Consider the following 22810-nt stretch of genomic DNA (forward strand, 5'->3'; position numbering starts at 1 on the left):
TGTGGAGATTAATGGAAAGCAACGCACGTTGACGTCGTCCCAGAAACCCGAGCAGTGGCGATGCACACACAGGCTAAACGCACGGAGGTTTAAAAGCACGGAGGGTAAACGCCAAGGAGAGGGGCATCGCAGTTAAACATAGACGTGGAGAAGTTAATCATAGAGCGAGAAACAGACATAAACAAGTCACACAGAGACGAAGGTAAGAAACACAAGGGCACAATTAAACAGGCTGGAGTAAATCCAGACAGAGCCACGCAGAGACAGAAATACGACGGCCGCCATTCACCACAAAGGTGATGTCACCGCCGGCTGACGTCACCTTGGAAGTGTCAGAGGCTCTGGCTGGAGGCCAGGGTCAGGTGTGCGGGAGTTTTTGGGTCAAGTGAGATGGCAGGGGCCCTCCCGGCGATCCATTAGTGCCAGTTGGCACATTTGGCACGGGGAAATACAAACACTTCACCGCAGCACGGGAAAGAGTTGAACAGGCACACACACACGCGACTTCAGCAATGGGAAACTCAACAGAAACACGCGCAGTTGCTGAGTACAGGCCCCTAACATCCATCAGCCAGTAACAAACAGCACCGTCAAAGTTATAATAGGAGAGGAGGCAAGTACGGTGGTTGGTGTACAGTACCTCTTGCACCAACACAGCTTCGGAGAATATCCTATCATCTCTTGATAGACTTTTATTATTGAGTCATAGTTTTTTTCAATCATTTTTACTATATGCAAACAAAAGCATGCCTCTCGTATTGAAGCACATTTATTGCAGTGATTGCATCACAGTGAAGAGTTCCCTGTGAGTGCTGTGAACGAGTGTCTATACGGGCAGCAAAGCAGAACCCTGGGCCCTCTCTACGGCAGTAAAGCCGTCGTAAAGCGGTCTTTCTTGTGGCATCCTGCCCAAAGCTCGTGGAGAGTGCCGAGTCAGCATAGTGGGTGATGGAATGAGGCCGTTTCTGCCTGGGTCCAAAGGTCACCAGCACCTGCGGTTGTCTGTGTGGCGTTTGAAGTTGCAGTCGTTTTGCTGCGTTCTCAAATTTACTTTCGCAGCACTCATTGGCAGCAACGTCAGTATCGCTAACTCTCAATCTAACGAGTAGTTTTGTCATGCAGTTGTCAACGCCCGTTATTTCCTGGTTTGAGTTTGCGGTAGAGGTGTCCGTGACATCCTCCTCCGAAGTTTTCGACCGAAAAATCTTAAATGGATTTTTTTTGTTCTGTAGAAAGCAACAGATCCATTTTAAATTATGGGAAATATCCGAGACTCCGAAATCCGGATGCCAATGCCACAGCCGGTATGCGGAGGACAAGAGGGACGAGGCGTAGGGCGTGCACGTGAGAGTGGTTTATCGCACAGTGGTGGGGGGACGGTGGGCAGCGCAGTGTTTAGCATGCTGCGCTAGGAACTCGGCGACCCCGGCTTTGATTCCGGCTCACGACGAATAACCGTGAAACGACCCTGGGCCTCCCGTAGGTCATGTCAGCAATAAATGAATGCCCTGGTACTGTATGTACCCATCAGCACTGGGGACACGAAGGCAACCGGATGTGGTTCTGACCACCCAACCCCCCTCGTGTGCTGTGCTGGCCTTCATAGGTGCTTACAAGCAGCACCTGATCCAACAGTCTGCGAAAGGCTATACAGGGGGATCTCTGTATTTGTGGTTTTATCAACACAACTAAAACAGCAGAGGGAATTTGCCCCATGTCCATTGACCATGAAATAAGTTACTTGAGAGCTATTGTGGGGATTCCAGGGCCTTGGTGAGCGAGCGTGACGTGGCGCCACGGGACGCGGTCGGTTCGCTGGGTTGAAGGCTGCTGGCCAGTGGATTGTTTTACATGTGCGATGCCGATATATCCCGTCATTTGGGTAATCAGGGGAGCGAGCCTCGTGAAACCCCGGTACATCCCGTCATTCGGGTAATCAGGGGAGCGAGCCTCGTGAAACCCCGGTACATCCCGTCATTCGGGTAATCAGGGGAGCGAGCCTGCTGGGGGGTGCCCGAAGGAGAGCGTAGCCAGAGGGCGGGGGGAAGGCCCCGCTCGGGGGATAAAAGGGCAGCGTGCATACGGTCAAGGGTCGTCATTGTGGGTAACACTCGGTGGGTCGGGTCAAGTCGTCGGGTTGGGATCTTCAATAGCCTCGTGTGTAAGGGGGTTACACAGTGTGACACGGTGTTACACAGTGTTACACAATGCTACACAGTGTTACACAGTGCTACACAGTGCTACACGGTGTTACATAGTGTTACACGGTGTTACATAGTGTTACACGGTGTTACATAGTGTTACACGGTGTTACATAGGGGTAGTTACGTTTACACCAATTACAGAACCTGTCCCGTACGGGACCAGCAGCAGCTGGTACCCATAGCTGCCTTGTGTCCATGACACTGTTCTTACCCTCTTCACGGAGTTTTTAACACCACCGTTGCAGAGCACAGGTCCAGAGATTCAAAACGTCAAGTGGCCACACCAACAAAATGGCACGGTCACATTTGAAGTGGATAAGGGTGCAACGGGTGTCTTGATTTGAGCCAGGTTTTTAGGAGGGCTGGAGAAACGGAGACAACGATGGGAGGAGGGAATTCCAAAGTGGCCAAGTGCGAGGGAGGCATCAGGAAGAGAAGAAGGTGTTGTGACTTGAGTACACCCACTGCACGAAAACTAACGGATCTCTTTATTTGACTACGTTTACTTTTTTAAAGTAGCCTTGATAAACTCTACTCAATAGGATCGGGGCCTTGGTCAGATCAAGTACAAACCCCACACCGCCCCGCTCTTCAGCAGTTCACCTGCATCCTGAGTGGCACCGCTGGATGCACATTGCCAGCGCTCTCGTGTCTCTGTTCCGCATAGCGAGGGACTCCACGTTCTCTCTCCGTCGTTATTCTCTGCACGTCTTCTTCCATGGAGGTGCAAAGGGTCCACGGTTCGAATCCAGCAGCCACCCTCATTCAACTAAAACGATTTCGCCACGTAACGCCCACTGAGCTATATAGCTCCTTCTTTAGGAAGCGACCTGGCCCACAAATGAGAGCTCACAATGAAGTGGCTGATCATCGTGTGGAAATTTACAGCAGCGATGTACTCTAAACGCATATTGATTATTAATGTAGAGGGGAAAAAACAGGACCCGGAAGAAAATCCACACGACCACAGGGAGAACATGCAAACTCTAAATATACAGGCGTCAGGGTCGGGATCAAACCCACAACCTCCTCCATACCCGGTGACGGAATTAGCAATTTGCCACCGTGGCATTAATACCGCGGTGTGGTATTAACGCGGCGTCTGCCTCACAGTGGATATTAAAGATCCTGCGACATCATTTGCACAAGTAGGCCATTGTGTGTCAGTGTCACAGGCCAAACGATGTGCCAAATTTTAAATATTACACCACAAATTTCTCAATAGGAATACGCAGACCAATAATTGTCCCCAACTGCATGAATTTGGCAGGACCCTCCTAAACACGAGTCATAAAACTCAGCGAGGCTATTCTGCGTAAACAAGCTTAATAACAAATTATAATCTGTAACACTTTCCTGCACGTGGAAATATACAAGCACTAGTAACTACGGTAACAAATGTGTGGCGTTACAAAATATGGAATGGTGCGGAGTTACGTTGGCTCTCCCAGGAGGGTGGCTATGGGTTCATATGGGTTGTCACTCCCGCGTGCTCGTGTTTCCCCTTCAGGTTCCTGAAATACGCTGGGATTGGAACGGTCATCGGACATGAGCTGTGTCACGGATTTGACAACAAAGGTAAGGCCCCGGCGCTCTGCTAGGTACGGGCAGGGCCCAGCAATCCCGACGGTCACCGTGCCACCGCTGGGCCCCCACCCCCCCGTCACCCCCTTGCATTGCCTGGATAAGCGTGGGAATGTGATTGCTGGCCACGGTAAACTCTGTTTATGACTGCTCGTATATGGCTTCTCTCAGCCCCGTTGTAAACTTAGGAATATATTCTAGCCTTGACCTACAACCTTTTAAGAAACTCAGGCAGACTCCACGTGGCTTAACACTGGGTGCTTTTATTTAGGATCAGGAGAACCAATTTAATCAAGAACATTGCTTATTAAAAGAAAATCCTCCAAACTAAATCCGTGCTAGTGCCATGTGACTCATGGTTAGTGCGCTCCGCTATGAACCCGATCGTACCAGTTTGATCCCTGCTCACAGCCAACACCAGTTAAGATTGTCGGAATTAGTCCTGGGCCTCTCCTTGGTCAAATCAGCCTCAAAATGAGTACCTGGTACGATGTGTGAACATCGCATCACTGGGAGGGGGAGAGAGAGATAGAGACAAAGGCGGTCGGGCGTGGTAGTGGCCACCCATCGCGCTGGCCTTCATAGGTGCTCGCTAACAGCACTTGACCCAACAGTCTGTTAATGCTATACAGGGGATCTTTGTCTTATGCCACTTCCCACACCATGACCCGGGTGTGTTTCCCTGTGATCGACGCAGGGAGCGAGTACAACGTGGAAGGCAAACAGGAAAACTGGTGGGAGAACGCGACGCACAATGAGTTTAAATTGCGAACGCACTGCATGGAGGTGCAGTACAGCAACTACACGTGGAAGGAGAGGCGCATCAACGGAACGCAGACCCTGGGGGAAAACATCGCGGACAACGGCGGCCTGCACACTGCACTTCTCGTGAGCCAGAGAGCTTCTCTTCCACATGCACGCACACATGCACACGTACGCACACATACAAAACAGCAACACAACAGCCACTATTCACCACAAAGTGGCGGTGACGGTACCACGGCACTTGATGCCAGGCTATGTGCTAACTTGCTGTGTTTTAGCCTCCCAGCACTCCGCTCATTGTTGTGAACGTCGCTTCTCTGCCCTCCGTTGTTGCTGGAGGGCGACTGCCTCTAACTGCCCAGTAGCAGCGTCCTTCATGAGCTTCCTCCAAAGAGGCTGATATTGACACCGCTGGTGCCGGTCATCGGCAAGTACACTCAGCTCCATACCCTCTCGTACCACTTCAGTACATCTCTTCTCTAGCCCATGCCCCGCACATTTAACCCCCCCCCTATTCCAGCCAAACAAAAGCTGTTTGGGGATGTGGTGGCTGTGCATGTGGGTTACATGCCCCAGCCAATGCAGCCTTGCCGACCTTAGGAGCTCGCCGATGGGAAGGCACCCAGATCTTTCAAGGATTTGTGAGTTCCTCACAGAATCTAGCCTAGTTAAACCCAGGCTTGATTGTAGGCAGGCCAGTCTGAATGTTTCTAACTAGCACAGATGTTCCATCAGGGGGGGTCCACGTTTTGCAAGCATAGAGAAGGGAGGGCATAACCATGGCCGAGAAGACCTGGGGTTTCATGTGGAGTGACATACCAGGTAGTTTCCACATAGCGTTAGGCAGTTTATGAAAATATAATGTCGTTCAACTGATTTGGGGTGAGACCTCTGTCAAACCTGAGCTCGTCATAAGGACACTGCCCAGGTATGGAAACCTCTCCAATCTCCACAACTGCTCCATTACCAATAGGATGTTGAGGGGGTGGAGTGTTTGATGACACAAAATACCCAGGTAGGTGCTTAGTTTTGGTGGGGCTGATGGTGGCACACTCCAGGTTCAGCAGTAGTGCCTCCAACTCTTCTGAGTGAACAGCAATTAACAGCATACATACCATGGTTAACCAATAGGGAGCCATCCCTTGACCGCACCCAGGTATCAGTCGGCTTCCCATTGTGTCTGTTAAATGGAAATTCCTTCGGTACAGTTATGGAAGGCTTTTCGAAATATGTAGTCGAAAAATATGTTGAATGATGTAGGAGCCAGCAGAAACCCCTGTCGCACCCAAAGGTGAACAGGGAATGGCTCTGACTTTTGGCCGTGTAGCTTTACCTGGACCTGCCCACCATCATATGAAGGTCCTTAATTATTGTGAGCAGAGAGTCAGGGACTCCAAAAGCATGAAGAACAACCCAGAGTCGTGCCCTTTTGATGGTATCATAGGCCTTGACCACGTCAATAAAGTAGATATGTAGGTCCTAGTGGAAATCCCTACACCTGTGCTGTAGCATATGGACAGAGAATATGGTGTCTGTGCAGGACCGCACTTACCTGAAACCACATTTGGGATCCGCAAGCCTCTCCTCAGTGTGCTTGACAAGACGATGTTTGTATAATCTTTTCCTTGCTTTGGAGTAAACGTACAGCGATGTGTGAATGTGACTGTATCAAGAAAAATGGAGTTCCACTGCTGTGTAGAGTGAGCTCCTCCAGGGAAAAGTGGAGGTCTCCACGCGGCGCAGCGGCGGCATTTGCTCGGCAGAGCAAATCCCAAAGCTGGTTTGGTTTACAAAGCCTCTTGTCACGGCGAAAGAAAAAAAAAATCACGACAGTAATCTACAAAGTGGGTGTATTTCAGTGAGACAAATCAGGCGTGTCAAGTATTTAATAGCCAGCTGATATTTTTGGAGGTCAAAGATGTTAATTTACCTCCAATGTATGGGAGGGTGCCGGCACAGTGGTAACACTCTTACCTCGCAACGACAAGAAGTGCTTGGGTTCGATTCCCGACTCTGGCGCTTTTCTGTGTGGCACTTTTATGTCGTTCCCCCCCCCCTCCTCGTAGTACGTGGGTTTCCTCTGGGTTCTCTGGGGTCCCTGGAGACCACACAATGTCACCAGTATTGAACAATCATCCCAATACTGCGATCCATGCAATTTACTAAATTGGGATGGCACGTAGCAACGTCGCTGCCCGCCCCCCCCCGTACCCCCCCCCCCCTAATGTGAAAAGCTGGCAGGATCCTCTTGAAAAGGAGTCTTGAGACTCAATGAGACTTTCCTGGGTAAACGAGCAGAATAAATACATATGTGTAGTTTCAAGTTTGAATGTAAGGCAATAACTATTTGCTACGATCTTCTTTACGTCACTGTTAACAGCTATGTTCAATCCACTGCTGGATGAACGCGTCCTCGTGGTCTCGTGCGATAACCCTGCTCCTCTGTCCACGGTGGCCTTCCACTTCGGGGCACGAGTCCTCCTTGGGCTGCCATTCTGTCTCCAGTCTCATCCAGCAGCCCACGGCCCTCAAGTGATGCTTCCTGCCCAAGTTCATCCCATGTTCCAACAGTCGATTTGACGTTCTCCGATCTGTGACTGTGCCCCGCCCGTCGTGTTCCCGTTTATCTCGGAGTCATTGCTGGCGTGCATCTCTCTACACTTATTATCCAAACAATGTTTTTCTGTCACGCGCCGCAGTTGCGAGATGTTAACTCCCTCGCCTGGTATGCAGGAGTTCGTGGGTTCCATCCCGACCATGAAGCCTGTTCTATATTTGGAATTTGTATGTTTTCTCTCCCCGTGGTCGCGTAGATTTTTCTCCGTGTCCTCTGGTTTATTCCTCCACATTTTGAATCGACATGCATTTACATTATTTGGCTGCTATACATTTCCACACGATAAGCCACTTTATTGAGCGATCATTTGTGATAGCCATGTCGCTTCTGAAAAAGAGCTACATAGCTCAGTGGGCATTACCTGGTAAAATAAATAAAAATGGTTTGATAGTTTGTTTCATCATGGTCGCTCCACCACGATTGCAATATCTATGTTAGGTCTCACTGTTGTTATCTTCCTGCGCTTTGCATCTGTGCTGTGTCAGGCCTATGCACGCTGGGAAGAGCAGCATGGCAAGGAAGAGCCCCTCCCCTACCTAAACCTCACCAACAAGCAGGCGTTCTTCGTTTGGTTTGCTCAGGTGAGTGACAGAGAACCCACATCGTCAACCGTCCCTAACGTGTTCACTACGATCACCGCTGAACCTAAGTGTCTAAATAAGCCGACAATCCACCTTCCCCACATCTGTATCTCCACATCAAACAGCCGAGTATTGTTGTACCCCTATTTACAGAGAGGGTCCTTGCCTTTAAACATCTGGCAATTCAGCATTGGTTTAAGCAAGTCTGCTGCTGAGACACAATGACGGAGAGCAGTTCGATATTAGCTAACCTGCACGGTCCCTGTCGGCACGACTTACATCCTCAGCTCTGGTGCTCGATGGAAAAGGAATCGGCGGAAGTGGAGATCGAGGACGCGCTAAGCGATTCGCACAGCCCAGCGGCTGTGCGTGTCCGTGGCATGGTCTCCAACTCGCCGGCATTTGCCGAGGCCTTCACCTGCCCCATGGGAGCTGCCATGAACCCCGAAGAGAAGTGCCGCATATGGTGACGAGGAGCCGGGGATGGTGGGACCCACCTCGCCCCGCAGGCCCAACACGAACGAGTGCACAGCATCCGTGGGCTGTGGCTTGACACGTGGCGGGGAGAGGGTCACTTCAGCGAGGTCCAGACACACCGGCGGCCTCGTGGGGGGTCTCGTGGGGGCACGCTCGGCAGTTTTCATAATAAACGGGAAGTGTTTTTTATTTGGCGCCCTGTACATCAAGGTCTCAGAGCGCTTTATGCCTCGTCTCAACGCGCTTGTGGGCATAAACGCAGAAGGGGGCGATGGTCGCCACGCGCAATCCCGATTTGGGTGATTTTAGAATCCCAATCTGTTGCCACGTTTGTTGTGGCTGCCCGTGGTGTTTTTCTTTCCGGGTCTTTGTGTTCATGAACTCGCATGGTTGTCACGTGCGTGCGCTCCCGCAGCCTCCCGTAATTCCGGCGTCTACCCGGCAGTCGTTAATTCTGTGCTTTGCAGATATTTTAACGCTTCCGATGTGTGCGGGCATCCAAAGCGTTTCCTGAACGAGGTACTAATGCTCTACCTGTCTTGGGGTCGCATTAGAGAGTCTTCCTGCTCTCGCGATCGGTGGCCCTTGAGCCAGTGGAGCTGTCGTACAGCGGAGTCCCTTATCTCCACAGTGCGACCATTGCTGGGTCTTCCCACAAAGTGGTACTCGATTTCAGAGCCCCGGGCGAAAGATGGGCTGAGTTAATTTGACCGAGTCAGGGATCTAACAGGGTCAGTTTTCATGTCCAGTATGTTTTACTGACATTTGAGCAGAGTTAAATACTGTAATCGCTCGCCAAACACGGTGGTTAGGTTCCTGGAAAAGGCTACGGTAGGCAAATCCGCGGCTGGTGAAGTACAGGGGCAGGCAATGTGGCGCTTTGATACAATGAGAATGGACTGACGGAATCACCGATCATGCAGATATTAGCCAATCAAAAAAGGGGGCATGTCACGTGACTTTACACTCATCAATAGAATTACTCGGTACATGGATCGAATGGCAATGAATCAACACAGCGATTAACCTTCAAATTATGAACCGATCGTGATTAACCTATCTTTTTATCTTTATTTCTTATATTTTATATGTTTATCTTGGTGCTATTGGCGGGATTAGTAATGCTGTGGTTCTTTTCTTTAACAAGGCAAATCAATGTGAATAACAAGCAACTTATGCGGTTGCGATGCGACGCGGTCTATGCTCTGCGAGAATTACAGTTCCTCGGTTAACAGTGACATCGGTTAACGGTTTTTCGGGTAACGTTTCGCCTCCGATAGGACCCCATGGTTTCGACTGATGTTAACATTTCGATTAGCGGCACATTAACGTTATGCACGCGTGTGCCAATTTCGGCCAATCTGAGCGCTTAAAAAAAAAAGAGGCTGAGCCATGCCCTCAGCCAATCAACGCCGCCTATTTATGTGCGTTAAGTCCTCGACTGGCTTTGTTTACATTATACGATTTCTGTTTTGGCAGTAGAAACAGCTCTCTTGCGGACTCATGTAATTTCCATATTCGATTCACAGTTATTTCGGTGAGCAGTTTTCGTGGAACGGATTAAGAACGTTAACCGAGGAACTACTGTAGTGTCCTGTGTAACAAAAGAGAGGGACAGCTCTGATCAAGCTACGCAGCGCCACGGGTGGCGCTGTGGCGCGGAGAACCGCGACCGCGTGACATTTGTAAATGTGTCGTGAGTTCAACTGAGTCGCAGACGTACTCTTGGAGGCAACACATTTATTTGAAACCAACACGCGGGGTAACTGCCCCTTCACAGAATAACAACCTATGGTGGTGACCACCAGGCTAACTACACTAATTACAACGTAACTGCTGCTATGGACCGGACCACAGCTCGGAGACTCTGTATAACGTTGGCGTAGATTTCTTCAGGATGAACAGCGCCGGTCCCCCTGGGGGACCCGGCTTCTATTCTCTGCGTCGTGGCTGCCTCCGCCCTTGGCCACGACCACCTTCCAGAATCCTCGAGCAGGATCTGGACTCCGATCACGTGACCACCCCTAGCCCCCACTTGGGGCCCCTTTGTAGACTTCACCGGTCACGTGTCCTCTCGGGTCAGCCAGAGTGCCATGGCCTTTAGTAACCCCTTTCCTACGGCTGGCACTCCCACACCCTGTCCTGTAGGGGTGGCACTGCACGCCAAGCGTGATGCCATCCAGAGCTATCAACCAGTACTCACCGAGCCCCTTCCAGAGCCGATATTACACCCACACCATCGTGGCGTCCGCGATGTCGTTACATCGCACGCCGTGCCTCTCTCGGGCCGGCACTGTACAGTGACATCCCGTGATGTCACTGCAAATGCGTGTGGCGGGACCCCGTGCTTACCCGTGGATACTCACATTTCCAGGCCGCGGTTGGTCAATTGGTATACACTTAATAATAAAACATGTGTACGCGAATTCCGTGATTGGCAAGTCTGCGGTTGGTGAGGGATTGCTGTGCTATTTTTGTCTTGTTGAAGGCTTCAGGCTGATATAAGTGTTTTTCTTTATTTGCGGTGTATAAGGGATAATAGGTGTGTCCCATTCTCTGAACTTTTTTTTACAATCCCCGTAGCCATAACACAGGCCGATGAGAATCTACACGTGTTACAATTGACAGTGAAAAGTGATGGAGTCAATCCTGGAGCAGGGTTGGTTGGGCAGTGTACAAGACAGTTGTGTTGGCACTTCTCGACGAGGTGCGTTAACCAATTGCACATTTGCAGTAGGGGTGACCCAACACGCCACTATAATAAGTTCGCAAATACCACACTGTATATTCTGCATGTGTATTGTATTTTCCTCTAGAAACGTTAGATTTGTCCTGTATTTAGTTTCGAGTGGAGAAACTTACAACATTGCGGTTGTGTATTTCATTGCTATTCATGTATAATTGGTTTTTCACAGCTGTCACGAAGCCAGAGCCTGCAGTCAAATGTCTTGGCAACAATTAAAAAATCTGGAAAAGTGGCATCGGCTCGGCAGCGCCAGCGTTTGGGTGATCCCACGAGGCCCCGTGATGCGTGCCGCCGGCCGGGGAGTTGCTCCCGCACCACTGCGCTCGTCTGCACTCCACGTTTTTCGCAGATTTTTGTGGAATTGCGTGGCCAATTGATCCTAGAATTTGCGAAATATAACGGTTTTTTAAGTTGTGGTAAAAAATGTCTTATTAGACGGCAACGATAATTGTAAACCGTCAATTGCACTATTTACAAGATGTTTTGGAAGTGTGGAAGAGAAGGTCAAACCACCACGTTGCCACTGGGCCTGGATGCCCAGCAGTAGGGATGGCCCCAACACATCGCATGATTACAAAATGCATATCAGGGGTTGGCAGGGCGGGTGCGTTAACCTTATCCGTGGGCTTCTGCAGCCAATAATCGGATTCGTAAGCATCCTCAGGTCACGAAATCAGGAAGGCAATGATATTGAGGATGCTTGCGAAACGTGTCTAATTGCTGCTAGATTTTGTCGTGAGAATTGTTCAACTTACCGGTGAGCTGAAACAGTTGTGGCGCACTAAAACTTTTGCACTCATAGCATTTAAATGTTGTTCTCTACGTCGTGCGGTGGAGGGCTTCGCAACAAAATATTGGCCGGATCATTACGTGGCCTAAATCAAATTATGAATCGCAATAGGTGTTTGGAAGGTGAAGTTTCCTAATAATAATAATGTAACAGATAGGGTGCCACCTTTTCTGGGTTCGACCCAGAGTCAAAAATGTGCATGTGTTCGGGTGGCAACAACAAATTTGTCAGGGTTTGGTTTGTGGAAACCGGCACTCCTTTGTACACTCCGATGCCTTCCAATTATGGGGGTTGTGCGTTCTTGATTCAATATCCTGTGCCTGCGATTCATCCCAAAATATGATTTGCATTCAATTGTAAATAATTATCACTTAATTTGATCGTTTTAAGTGTAAAGTAACTATGTGATATTGGGCTGATGGTATGTGGTTGTAAAAGTAAGAGGTATTACGTATTTTTTTCTCATATACTGTGTAGATTGGTGATGAGCTCTGCCAGATGAGATGGTTTGGTTGAATTTTGTTGGTCTTTTGGAGATTGTGAAAACGTATGTAATGTATGCTGCGCAGAATCGTGATTAATGGTAACCCACAAATAAAGGTGATTGCTTACGGAACGAAGCCTGGCTGGCGAGAATGGTTGCGAGTCGGAGCGTGGTAGTGTGCACCGTTCATACTGCTCCTCGTCACGGTTCCGTATCGACCTTGAGTTGGGGAGTCGACGGGGGGTTATTTAGTTGCTGGTTCTCGTCTCGTACAACCTGCCGGGTGCTGCCCCAGTGGCCGAATGCTCTTGCCCACCGTACAACCCAGCCGCCAGCCCAGCGGCCTCCCAAGGCCTCCACAGTGTCCCCAACCTCACAGAAGAAGCAGAATCGTCGCACATCGTCGGGCCTGGCCATGATGTGTGTGCAGGTTATTATGACGGCTTCGGCATTGCGGTTATGTCATTACGATAATTGTAAACTGAACTTTATGACTGGATGGCTTTCCAAAGCCATTTCCAACTTAACAGTCAATGTAATACAAAAATGATATTCTTACGTATGACAGCAACATGTTCGGGAGATAAATCCCAATGCCAATTTTTGCTCGCCACAAGAGGGCTTCATGGGAGAGTTCGTGTCGTGTTTCCATGCCTCCTCCGTTGCAGGAGGACAGACCACAGTTGGTTTTACTGTATGGGCCATAGTTTGGGTTGCATTGCTGTAATCGCATTGTGATTGTGGTTTGTCTTTTAATATTCCGCTCATGAAACAATAAGAATCTTTATTTGGAGATGTGTGCAGCGGCCTGTTGATGTTCTAATGCGGTTGATGGTTCCACCGGTGTCTTTGAGGAATATCACAAACCAAGAGGTCTTGAAAGTTGGGTTTATTCCGGACGTCCACCTTGTTCCACTCTGGAGATGTTGAATGATAAGAAAGGGCTTTACCCTGAAGCCTTTTTACCCTGAAGCCTTTTTTTTTTTTAATAATTCAGTATTGTTCCACTCTGCTGGCCAGCAGCGTTCCTCCCGGATCTTGGTGTTGTCGTCGGATGGTGGCAGCGCGATCCCCAAAGGGATGGGTTTGGGACTTGAGTTGACGAGGGACTCGATCTGTTGGCGACGATGATCGGTGGAGGCGGTGTCATTGGCATAGAAAAAGTCGTGTGAACTCCCCTTCAAAAATCAAGTGTAGTACGTTTGTAGTAAGTATTCAGGAGGCTTGACGACGGGATCGGAGGCACACTTATTTATTAACACCAACTTGTGTACAGTAGCGGGTACACACAGTACTTAAGGGGTTAACGTCCCCTTTACTCAGCTAACAGGGAGACACAACATCTAACCCCGCTAACCTAAGCCCAAGTCCTCCACTACGGAGCTAAGGGAGGCTACCTATCCCAGCCCTGGTCAAGCTGGGATCCCGGCACCCTGAGTCTGGGCTCTCGGGGCCACGCCACCGGCTTGCCCTGGTCGGCCCTGACAAGGACAGCGAGCCAGGGGAGCTCCGGGGCCTATGCTAGCTGGTCTTCAGTCTTCGCTGGTTAAAGCTGATACTCCGACCTCGAGCACTCCGGCTCACCACCTTTTATAGTACTCGGCCCCCGGGAGGGGCCCATGGGGGATGCAGGTGCGGACGTCGGTGTGAGCACCTCCTCTGTGTACGGCCCTAACCACGCCCCTTGTGTTTGTTAGCCATCCGCGCCCATACACAATTACACCTCTACATCACCCCCCCTGTACAGCTCGCAGCCGTCCCCGGCTGCAACAAAATCAGAATAAAGGTGCATCCCTCCCCAAAACCGTGTGTGCCTCGTGTAATTTTAACAAGAACAATGACAACCATAACAACAACAACAACAGGAAACAGGTAGAAGAAGAAAGAGAAGGAAAAAAAAATAACCCGGCGCACCCCCCCGAATAAATACCCCATTCCGCAAACCCAACATATATATACACGCTCTCCGGACGCCTCCCCCCCTCGTCCGCAAAGGCCCCCCAACGGCCGACCTCACAATAGTCTGCGCGTTTTGGCGCGCGTTCTCGCGGCGGGCCCGTCACAAGGGCCCGTCCCGGCATGCTCAGTGGCGGTTGTTGACGGTCCGGGTGCGAGAGAGTCTGGTTTCGCTGCCGAGTGACCCCCGACCCCCCCGGGGGGGGTTGGCGGTCGTGGACCCGTCACTCCAGTTGCACCTGGAGATGGAACAGTTGATGTCAGGTCAGGCGAGAGCAGCGACGTCGGGGAGTCGGCGGACCCCTCACATGTTTGGCCATGCGTGTGTGTGTGCGAACCACGGGGCGGCGCAATGAACGGTTTCAACCTTGAGGGGTGCACGTACCACCGACGCCTCCCCCATTTGACGCGTACACATTGCGGCCGCAAGACCTGTACGACCTCCACGGGCCCCCGCCACGGCCGTACCAACTTTGACGAGGTCGCCAGCGGCACCTGGGGGCAGTGCAACCATGCCCTGTCCCCTGGTTTCCATTTGAACACATGTGCCCGCCCCAGCCGAAGCCTCTCGTTCGCCTTCTGGCGGAGTTCAGAATTTTGCACGGCCGCTTCCCGCGCCTCAGATAATTTGCCGATGTTAAATTTAACGTGTTCGGACAATGTAGACTTCGCCCGAGGCGCCGAGAGCTTCAGCTGGGTCGTCACAGGGGGGTTAGCCTCGCGGCCATACATTAAAAAGAAAGGGGAAAATCCGGTGGCCGCATGGGGAGCCAATCCTGTAGGCTTGCAACACACCGGCAATGCGAAGGTCCCAATCTGTCTGGAATTCCGATACCTGCTGGGACAGCATAGACGTGATGGTCCGATGCAGCCGTTCCACCATCCCGTTAGTTTGTGGGTGATACGGGGAGGTCCGAATTTTCTCCGTACCCAAGAGGTCGCACACCTCGCGGAGGAGTTTCCCCGAAAAATTCTTACCCTGATCAGTCAGCAGCCGTTCCGGAGCACCCTTGTCGAGGACATAGCCCTGGACAAAGGCCTCCGCGACGGCTGCTGCTGACTGGTTGGCCAGGGGCCAGGCCATAGGCCATCTCGTGAAGTATTCGACCCCTGTCAATAAATACCTATTTCCCCTGGGTGTAGCGGGAAATGGCCCGAGAATATCTAGAGCAACGAGCTCGTTAACCCGGGAAACCTTTATGGACTGCAGCGGAGGGTTGGACCCCCTTGCTGGTGGCTTCCGCTGCGCGCATTGCGTGCACGACCCCAGGAGATCCCCCACGTCCTTTGCCATGCCCGGCCAGAAGAAATCGAGCTGGAGCGTGGCAAAGGTCTTGTGAACCCCCAAGTGCAGGAGCCGCTCATGAGCAGCCCATACCACCTTACCCCTTAATGCTGCAGGCACCACGAGCCGTTGGCGACGGGATTTTCCGTCCCAGTGCATTAAAAGACCCTGGAACAACCCCCACGAGTCAACGTTCGCCACCCCCTGACCAACCCCCCCGGTGCGACGGCGCAGAGCGAGGAGGGAGGTGTCCTCCATTTGGAGGCGTCCCCACTCCGCGACCGACAACCCCAGCAACGAATCCCTCCCTTCTTGCTCGATAGGACCCGAAGCCGAAGGCGCATCGGCGGCGGCCACGAGGACCGAATCGGTGGTGACGTTCGGGGGCTTACAACGCCCCGAACCCAAGAGGCAAGCGCACTCCGAAGTGGGTGGCAACCGCGACAGGGCGTCAGCGTTCGTGTGGCGGACGCCCTTACGATATGTGGTGACAAAGTCGTAGTCTTGGAGAATCTCCAACCATCGAGACAACTGGCCCGATGGTTGTTGAACCCGTAGGGCGTACTGTAGAGCCGCATGATCTGTACGGACAGTGAAACGCCGACCGTACAAATACGGGCGGTACTGCTGAATGAAATAAACAATTGCCAATAATTCCCGACGGGTAACGCAGTACCGTTGTTCCACTGGAGACAGTACCCGACTACTGTAAGCCACCACATGCTCTACGCCCCCAATGAGCTGGGACAGCACGCCCCCAATGCCCGTGTTACTTGCGTCTGTATCGAGCAAGAAGGGTTGTGAGAAATCGGGGTAATTCAATGGCGGAGCCCCCACCAGGGCATTCCGGAGGGCGCGAAAAGCAGCCTCCTCCTCCGGCCCCCAATGAAACCTGACTCCCTTGGACGTCAAGGCATGCAATGGTTTCGCGATCGTAGCGAAGTCAGCCACAAACCGTCGGTAGTACGACGCGAATCCAATGAAACTCCTGACCTCTCCCACCGAGGTGGGAGTCGGCCAGGAGCTGACGCATTCCGTTTTGGCGGGATCAGTGGATATCCCCGAGCGCCCAACAATGTGACCCAAATACCGCACCGATTCGCGGAGCAAATGGCACTTCTGCGGTTTAAATTTCAAATTGGCAGCCCGCATTTTGAGAAAAACAGCACGCAACCTCTGGAGGTGTTCCTCGAAGGATTTGCTAAAGACGATGACATCGTCCAAGTAAATTAAACACGAATCCCATTGCAAGCCTGCCAAGACCAGTTCCATTAACCGCTGAAAAGTTGCCGGCGCAGAATGTAAGCCCATCGGCAAGCGGTTAAATTGGAAGAGACCTTGCGGTGTACGAAAAGCAGTCTTAGGTTTTGATTCGTCATCCAGAGGAAGCTGCCAGAATCCAGAAAGTAAATCGAGGGTGGAAAAGAATCGCGCCCCCGCCAAGGCATCGAGCGACTCATCCATTCGAGGAAGCGGGTACGCATCTGCCACAGAAATTTTGTTCAATCGCCGAAAGTCGACACAAAACCGCAGTGAGCCGTCGTGTTTTTTCACCAAAACTATCGGCGCGCCCCACGGGCTGTTGGAAGGGGAAATGATATCGGCGGCTAGCATGTCATCAACGGCCGATTTGACATGATCCTTTTCGGCGGGACTCAGCCGAAAGGTATTTTGGCGGATTGGCGCGCTGTCACCCGTGTCAATATGGTGTCGCAGCAATTTAGTACAACCAATATCAAATTTGTGTTGACTAAAAACGTCGGCAAATTCTTTCAGGAGAACACTGCGCACGCTGCGAGTCGGACAGGTCCACTGATCCCGCGCAAAGTGCATCCAGCCATCCGTCATCACAGTCCGAATGCGGTCGCGACGGAGGATCGGTGGTTACCTGACCCACGAGTGGTTCCTCATAGGGTGCCGGCGTTGCGTGTGCAAGCACGGTCCCTTGAGGAACCACGGCCGTTCGCGATCCTACATTAAGGACTGCAATGAAGGGGTCCCCATCCCCTTTCACCATGGTCTGAGCCGCTAGCAAATCGGGGCCATTGACCCCGGCCCGAGATGGTCCCAACAAGACCCCCCGATCCGCAACCCCCTCAGCAAACGGCCGACGCAACCTAAGAGGGACGAGCATCTGAGCCCCCGGGGGTACGCGCACAGTTTTTGCCACGAGCGCCTGCACGGTTGCAAACGCCCGACGCCCCGTGGCGGGGGAAGACAAAAACGTTACGCGCCGACCCGACGGGAGCTCGATGCACCCCTGGTCAATCAAGATACGAATGGGCATTTTGGCCAAGAAATCCGTCCCCAACAGGCACGGAACCGCCAGTGAGGAGGAAACCAAAACAGGGCCGGATAATTTAATGTCTCCAATGCAAATTTTGGCGCGGATTTGGCCAATGATGCCTAGCGAGCCCCCGTTAGCAGCATAGCATGGCACGTCAACGGGGAGCAAGGGACGACTTTCAACGGGAAGAATGTTATAGATCAAATCAGATATAATGGTCGCCGACGCTCCTGTGTCAATTAAAATCCGCACCTCTACCCCATCAATATGACCGACCACAACCGACGATCCCGCCGACGCTGCAACGACACGATGGGCGAGCTCCGACCACTGACCCGGTTGGAGTGCTCGCCGCATTTCAGAACAATCGGGCGCAACGGCCGTCGATTTGCGAGCCCTGTTCGGTTGAGCGCGTGAGTGTGTGTCGGATGTGTGCATGGGCCAAACGTGTGAGGTGCCACGACTCGCTGTATTTCTCTGCTGGAGCTTGGGTGGAGACGGCGCGGCGTCCTGACGAGGTGTCGCCCCGCGCTGGCGGGGAGCCCGGCACCCTGAAGCAACGTGGCCTTGAAGGCCACAGTTGTAGCAGCGTTAGAGCGCCCGAGATGGCCTGGGCTGCTCCTGGCGGCTCGGTCCATTCCGAGCCTGTGGTGCCGCCGATCTCCATTCCCCCCGCCACTCCACCCCGCAGACCTCCTCCGATGGGAGGGTGGTGGCCGCCATGGCATGGCCGGCCACCCCCTTGGCGGCCTTGCGACGCAGGGACCGCAAGCCCCCGTGGATGTGGCGCGCGACCAGCAAGGACAACATCTCTGCGTCGTCTTGAGCCAAGACGGCGACGTCCAGCTCATCCGCGAGTAGCAGCAGCTTTTCAGCCACCATAGCGTCCACTCCCTCCTCGTCCATCCGCGGGAAAGCTGCCTTCGCCAGGGCCAGGAGAGCCGTCCGGAAGGCCAGGGGCGATTCGTTGGCGCCCCGATGCCAATCGTGGAATAGCTGCCTGCAGTCCGAAGGCGGGCCATAGACAGCTGACAGCAGCTGCAGCGCCAAGTGCAGCGTGGCGCGCTTTTCCTTAGGCGCCGAGGTGAGAGTAGCCAGGGCGTCGTTGTCCAGCATCGCCGGCAGCGCGCGTAGTGCTTCGGCGTCCATCCAGTTCGCCATCTCTTGATGAGCGATGAACCGCCTTTTGAAGCCGCCCCAGTCTCCGTCCGCGCCCACGAATTCTTTGAGAGGCGGTAGTCGCTGCTGTAACGCGACGTCCGTGGCTGCGGATCGCGCTCCGTCGTTCCCAGCAGACGTTACAGTGTGGGCGGGCTGCGAGCATGGCATCGCCGGTCGCTCTGTTGTTGACGCGCTGGCCGGTGTTGATGATGTCACGGCTCGTGCTTGGCCCTCAGCAGTCACCTGACGCGGGCCGGCCCCGCCCTCTGCTCGCACTGTAGTGACGGCGGGAAATTTAACCGCGAGCCGCGTTGGGGTGGCGGGAACTGTCGCCGCGCGTCGGCTGCTGTCGTCGTCCCGCGCAGCCCCTCCAGCCCCCAGCCGCGTGATCTCTTCCAACGCGGCGGCCGCAGCGTAGAGCAGCTCCGCCAGGCGGGAGTGAGCCAGCCGAAGTCCCTCGGCCGACGCATCCCCCCTTTCCTGTCGTAGCAGCGCGGGTGTACTCGGCCCCGGCTGCTCCGATCCGACCTCGGCCATCTCTGGTGGCGATTCGGCCGCGGTGTCCTCCATCTCCGACTCCCTGGTACGTGTTGTCCCTCGTGTGTCCATCGTTGAACGTTTTACTTCTGACACCAGATGTAGTAAGTATTCAGGAGGCTTGACGACGGGATCGGAGGCACACTTATTTATTAACACCAACTTGTGTACAGTAGCGGGTACACACAGTACTTAAGGGGTTAACGTCCCCTTTACTCAGCTAACAGGGAGACACAACATCTAACCCCGCTAACCTAAGCCCAAGTCCTCCACTACGGAGCTAAGGGAGGCTACCTATCCCAGCCCTGGTCAAGCTGGGATCCCGGCACCCTGAGTCTGGGCTCTCGGGGCCACGCCACCGGCTTGCCCTGGTCGGCCCTGACAAGGACAGCGAGCCAGGGGAGCTCCGGGGCCTATGCTAGCTGGTCTTCAGTCTTCGCTGGTTAAAGCTGATACTCCGACCTCGAGCACTCCGGCTCACCACCTTTTATAGTACTCGGCCCCCGGGAGGGGCCCGTGGGGGATGCAGGTGCGGACGTCGGTGTGAGCACCTCCTCTGTGTACGGCCCTAACCACGCCCCTTGTGTTTGTTAGCCATCCGCGCCCATACACAATTACACCTCTACACGTTCAATAACGAAGCAGACAATATGCGTCTACTGTCCCTCCAAGTAAAAAGCATATTTTACACATACTGTACATAACGTAAGCACCATTAGTTCACCGCAAGCAAACTCTAGACCGGTTTCGACATTCAGTATCTCTCATCAGCAGCCATAACTTGCTTGAAACGATCCCAGACGTTTATAGGCAAAAGGACCTGGGTGCTACGCAAACCCCATTCGACACTGCCAGAGGCGCACGGATGATCTGTGTGGTGGCCCAGTGGTTAGCGCGGCACCACGATACAAACTCGACGGACCGAGTTTTTGATTCCTGCTCACGACCCTTGACTTAGGTGGACTCAGCCTCAAGCGGGTACGATGTGTGATACATCAGCACTGGGGAGACAAAAGCGGCCGGGTGTGGTGTTGGCCACCCACCCCTCCCCCTCTCTATGGCATGATCGATAGTATAGTTTGATCCCAAAAGTTAGTTTAATTTGCACCAATATACTCACATATATACAGTACATGTAGCATGTTTCATTATTGGCAATGTATTACAAAATCGTTACGCAATTGAACGATTGTGCAATATGTTGCTCGAAATTAAACATGCATGTTAAACGCACGTGTCACGTATTGGTTTAAAATGAAACAAACATTAGAGCAGTACATATTCTTGGGTCTTTCGGTAAAGTCACGTAGATAGGTTCAAATAAAATAACAAAAAATTACAAAAAACTACGACGTTTCGATCGCAACACAAGCGGTCGTCTTCAGGAAAAGGGGGGTTCGCTTCCAAGGCAAACTGTTTAAGGGGTTGAAATGCGCGTAGCCCAAATGTCAGCAGCCAATGACAATGTGAGTGGTGGGCAGCCAACTCGACGGTGGTTGGTTTTCCACCAATCAGAGGGCTGCCAGGGTGAAAATTATCATATTAAACAGAGATTATCATGTTAATGGCAGAACGCAGAGCCGCAGCCAAGGGGTCGGCACGCGAAGTGACTGTGGAAGTGCAAGGTTTGAAATGGGCATGAAGCACAACTAACATCGGAAGGTGGTAGGATGGGAACATCATAGCCAATTATGACTTAAACTGGTTGATAACGTCCTTCCAATGATTGCTCAGTTTGTACCGATATTATTCTCTCTGAGATCAGGGCTAGGCGAGCCCTGAACATGATCCGTTTAGCATTGGGAGAAGTGACAGCAGCAGATGTCAGTGTAAAGGCGATGTATTTCCGACCGTCATCACCTAGCCAGTGAACTGGAGCACGTACACCAAGCCCTCAAGAAGAATGGATATTCAGACTACACGATCCGTAAAGCTATCGCCCCAACCGTTGGGAAATAACCATCTGAGGCCTCAATCAATACCATCACCTTGCCATACATAGCAGGGGTCATAAAAAATATTTCCAAAATCATGAGCAAACAAGACTTAGGTTCGATTTAACACAGTACATAACATTCGTGATGTGATCCCATCTGTGAAGGATGTGATCCCTGACATGAAATACCCCGGCATCTACAAACTAAGCTGTGTCTGCGGCAGTAGTTACATTGGGGAAACAAAGCGACATGTCTCGGACCGTGTTCGTGAACATAAGGCAGATCTGAAACATGGTAGGACTAATACCTCGGCCGTAGCTGATCATTGTTTTAACGTGGTGGGCTCACACGAAATTGATTTCCCTAAGACGCAGGTACTTTGCAAGCCCACTGGCTATCAACAAAGATTCGTTCATGAAGCCATCCATATACATAAAAAGACACAATTTCAACCGAGAGGATGGGTACAAATTGAGCAATCATTGGAAGGACGTTATTAACCAGTTTAAGTCATAATTGGCTATGATGTTCCCATCCTACTACCTTCCGATGTTAGTTGTGCTTTACGCCCATTTCAAACCTTGCACTTCCACAGTCACTTCGCGTGCCGACCCCTTGGCTGCGGCTCTGCGTTCTGCCATTAACATGCTCATTTCTCTTTAACATGATAATTTTCACCTGGCAGCCCTCTGATTGGTGGAAAACCAACCACCGTCGGGTTGGTTACCCACCACTGACATTATCATTGGCTGCTGACATTTAGGCTACGCCCATTTCAAACCTTTATAAACAGTTTGCCTTGGAAGCGAACCCCTCTTTTCCTGAAGACGACCGCTTGTGTTGCGATAGAAACGTCGTAGTTTTTTGTTATTTTCTTTCAACCTATCTACGTGACTTTACCGAAAGACCCAAGAATATGAATTCCCCCAGTCACGAAAGCTTTCAGTCAAGATTAGAGCAGTAGTTTCTTAACCTTTACTGCAGCCTTGCACCACTTTGGTTCTCAAAGTACAATGTTAATAAATACGTAGGGTATGATGAAACAAAGTAGTTGTACTTACGTGCCCGTGCTTAATTTGTGTTTCGATAATTTTTTCCTTCGTAAACAATCTGGCCATGCCCCGCACACCCCAGGGGATGCACGCACCCCAGGTTACGAACCACAACTGCCTGAAAGGATCGAACGCAGCAAACAAACACCGTGCCCAGTCCCCGTGGCGTGAGTCCACTCCACGTCCCCCCCCCCCTCGTGGCGTCAGTCCACTCCATGTCCCCCCCCCCCCCCCTAGGTGTGAGTCCACTCCGGGTCCCCCCTCTAGGCGTGAGTCCACTCCCGGTCCCCCCCCCCCTCTAGGCGTGATTCCACTCCGGGTCCCCCCCCCCCTCTTGGCGTGAGTCC

The 22810-nt window shown here is 52.1% G+C and overlaps 1 protein-coding gene across 1 annotated transcript in view; it reads left to right on the forward strand.

Moving 5' to 3' along the window:
• The window catches only part of LOC144722567 (endothelin-converting enzyme 2-like), a 61038-nt gene extending 48654 nt beyond the window's left edge, over nt 1-12384 (forward strand). The window contains exons 15-18 of the mRNA XM_078600747.1: nt 3715-3782; nt 4486-4676; nt 7656-7751; nt 8039-12384. Coding sequence (XP_078456873.1) covers nt 3715-3782; nt 4486-4676; nt 7656-7751; nt 8039-8221 — 538 coding nt within the window. The 3' untranslated portion in view covers nt 8222-12384. The remainder of the gene's footprint in view (nt 1-3714; nt 3783-4485; nt 4677-7655; nt 7752-8038) is intronic.
• The last annotated feature ends 10426 nt before the right edge of the window (nt 12385-22810 follow it).

This window comes from Lampetra planeri, chromosome 15 (genome assembly GCF_965212315.1).
Source record: "Lampetra planeri chromosome 15, kcLamPlan1.2.h2, whole genome shotgun sequence".
NCBI lineage: Eukaryota > Metazoa > Chordata > Hyperoartia > Petromyzontiformes > Petromyzontidae > Lampetra > Lampetra planeri.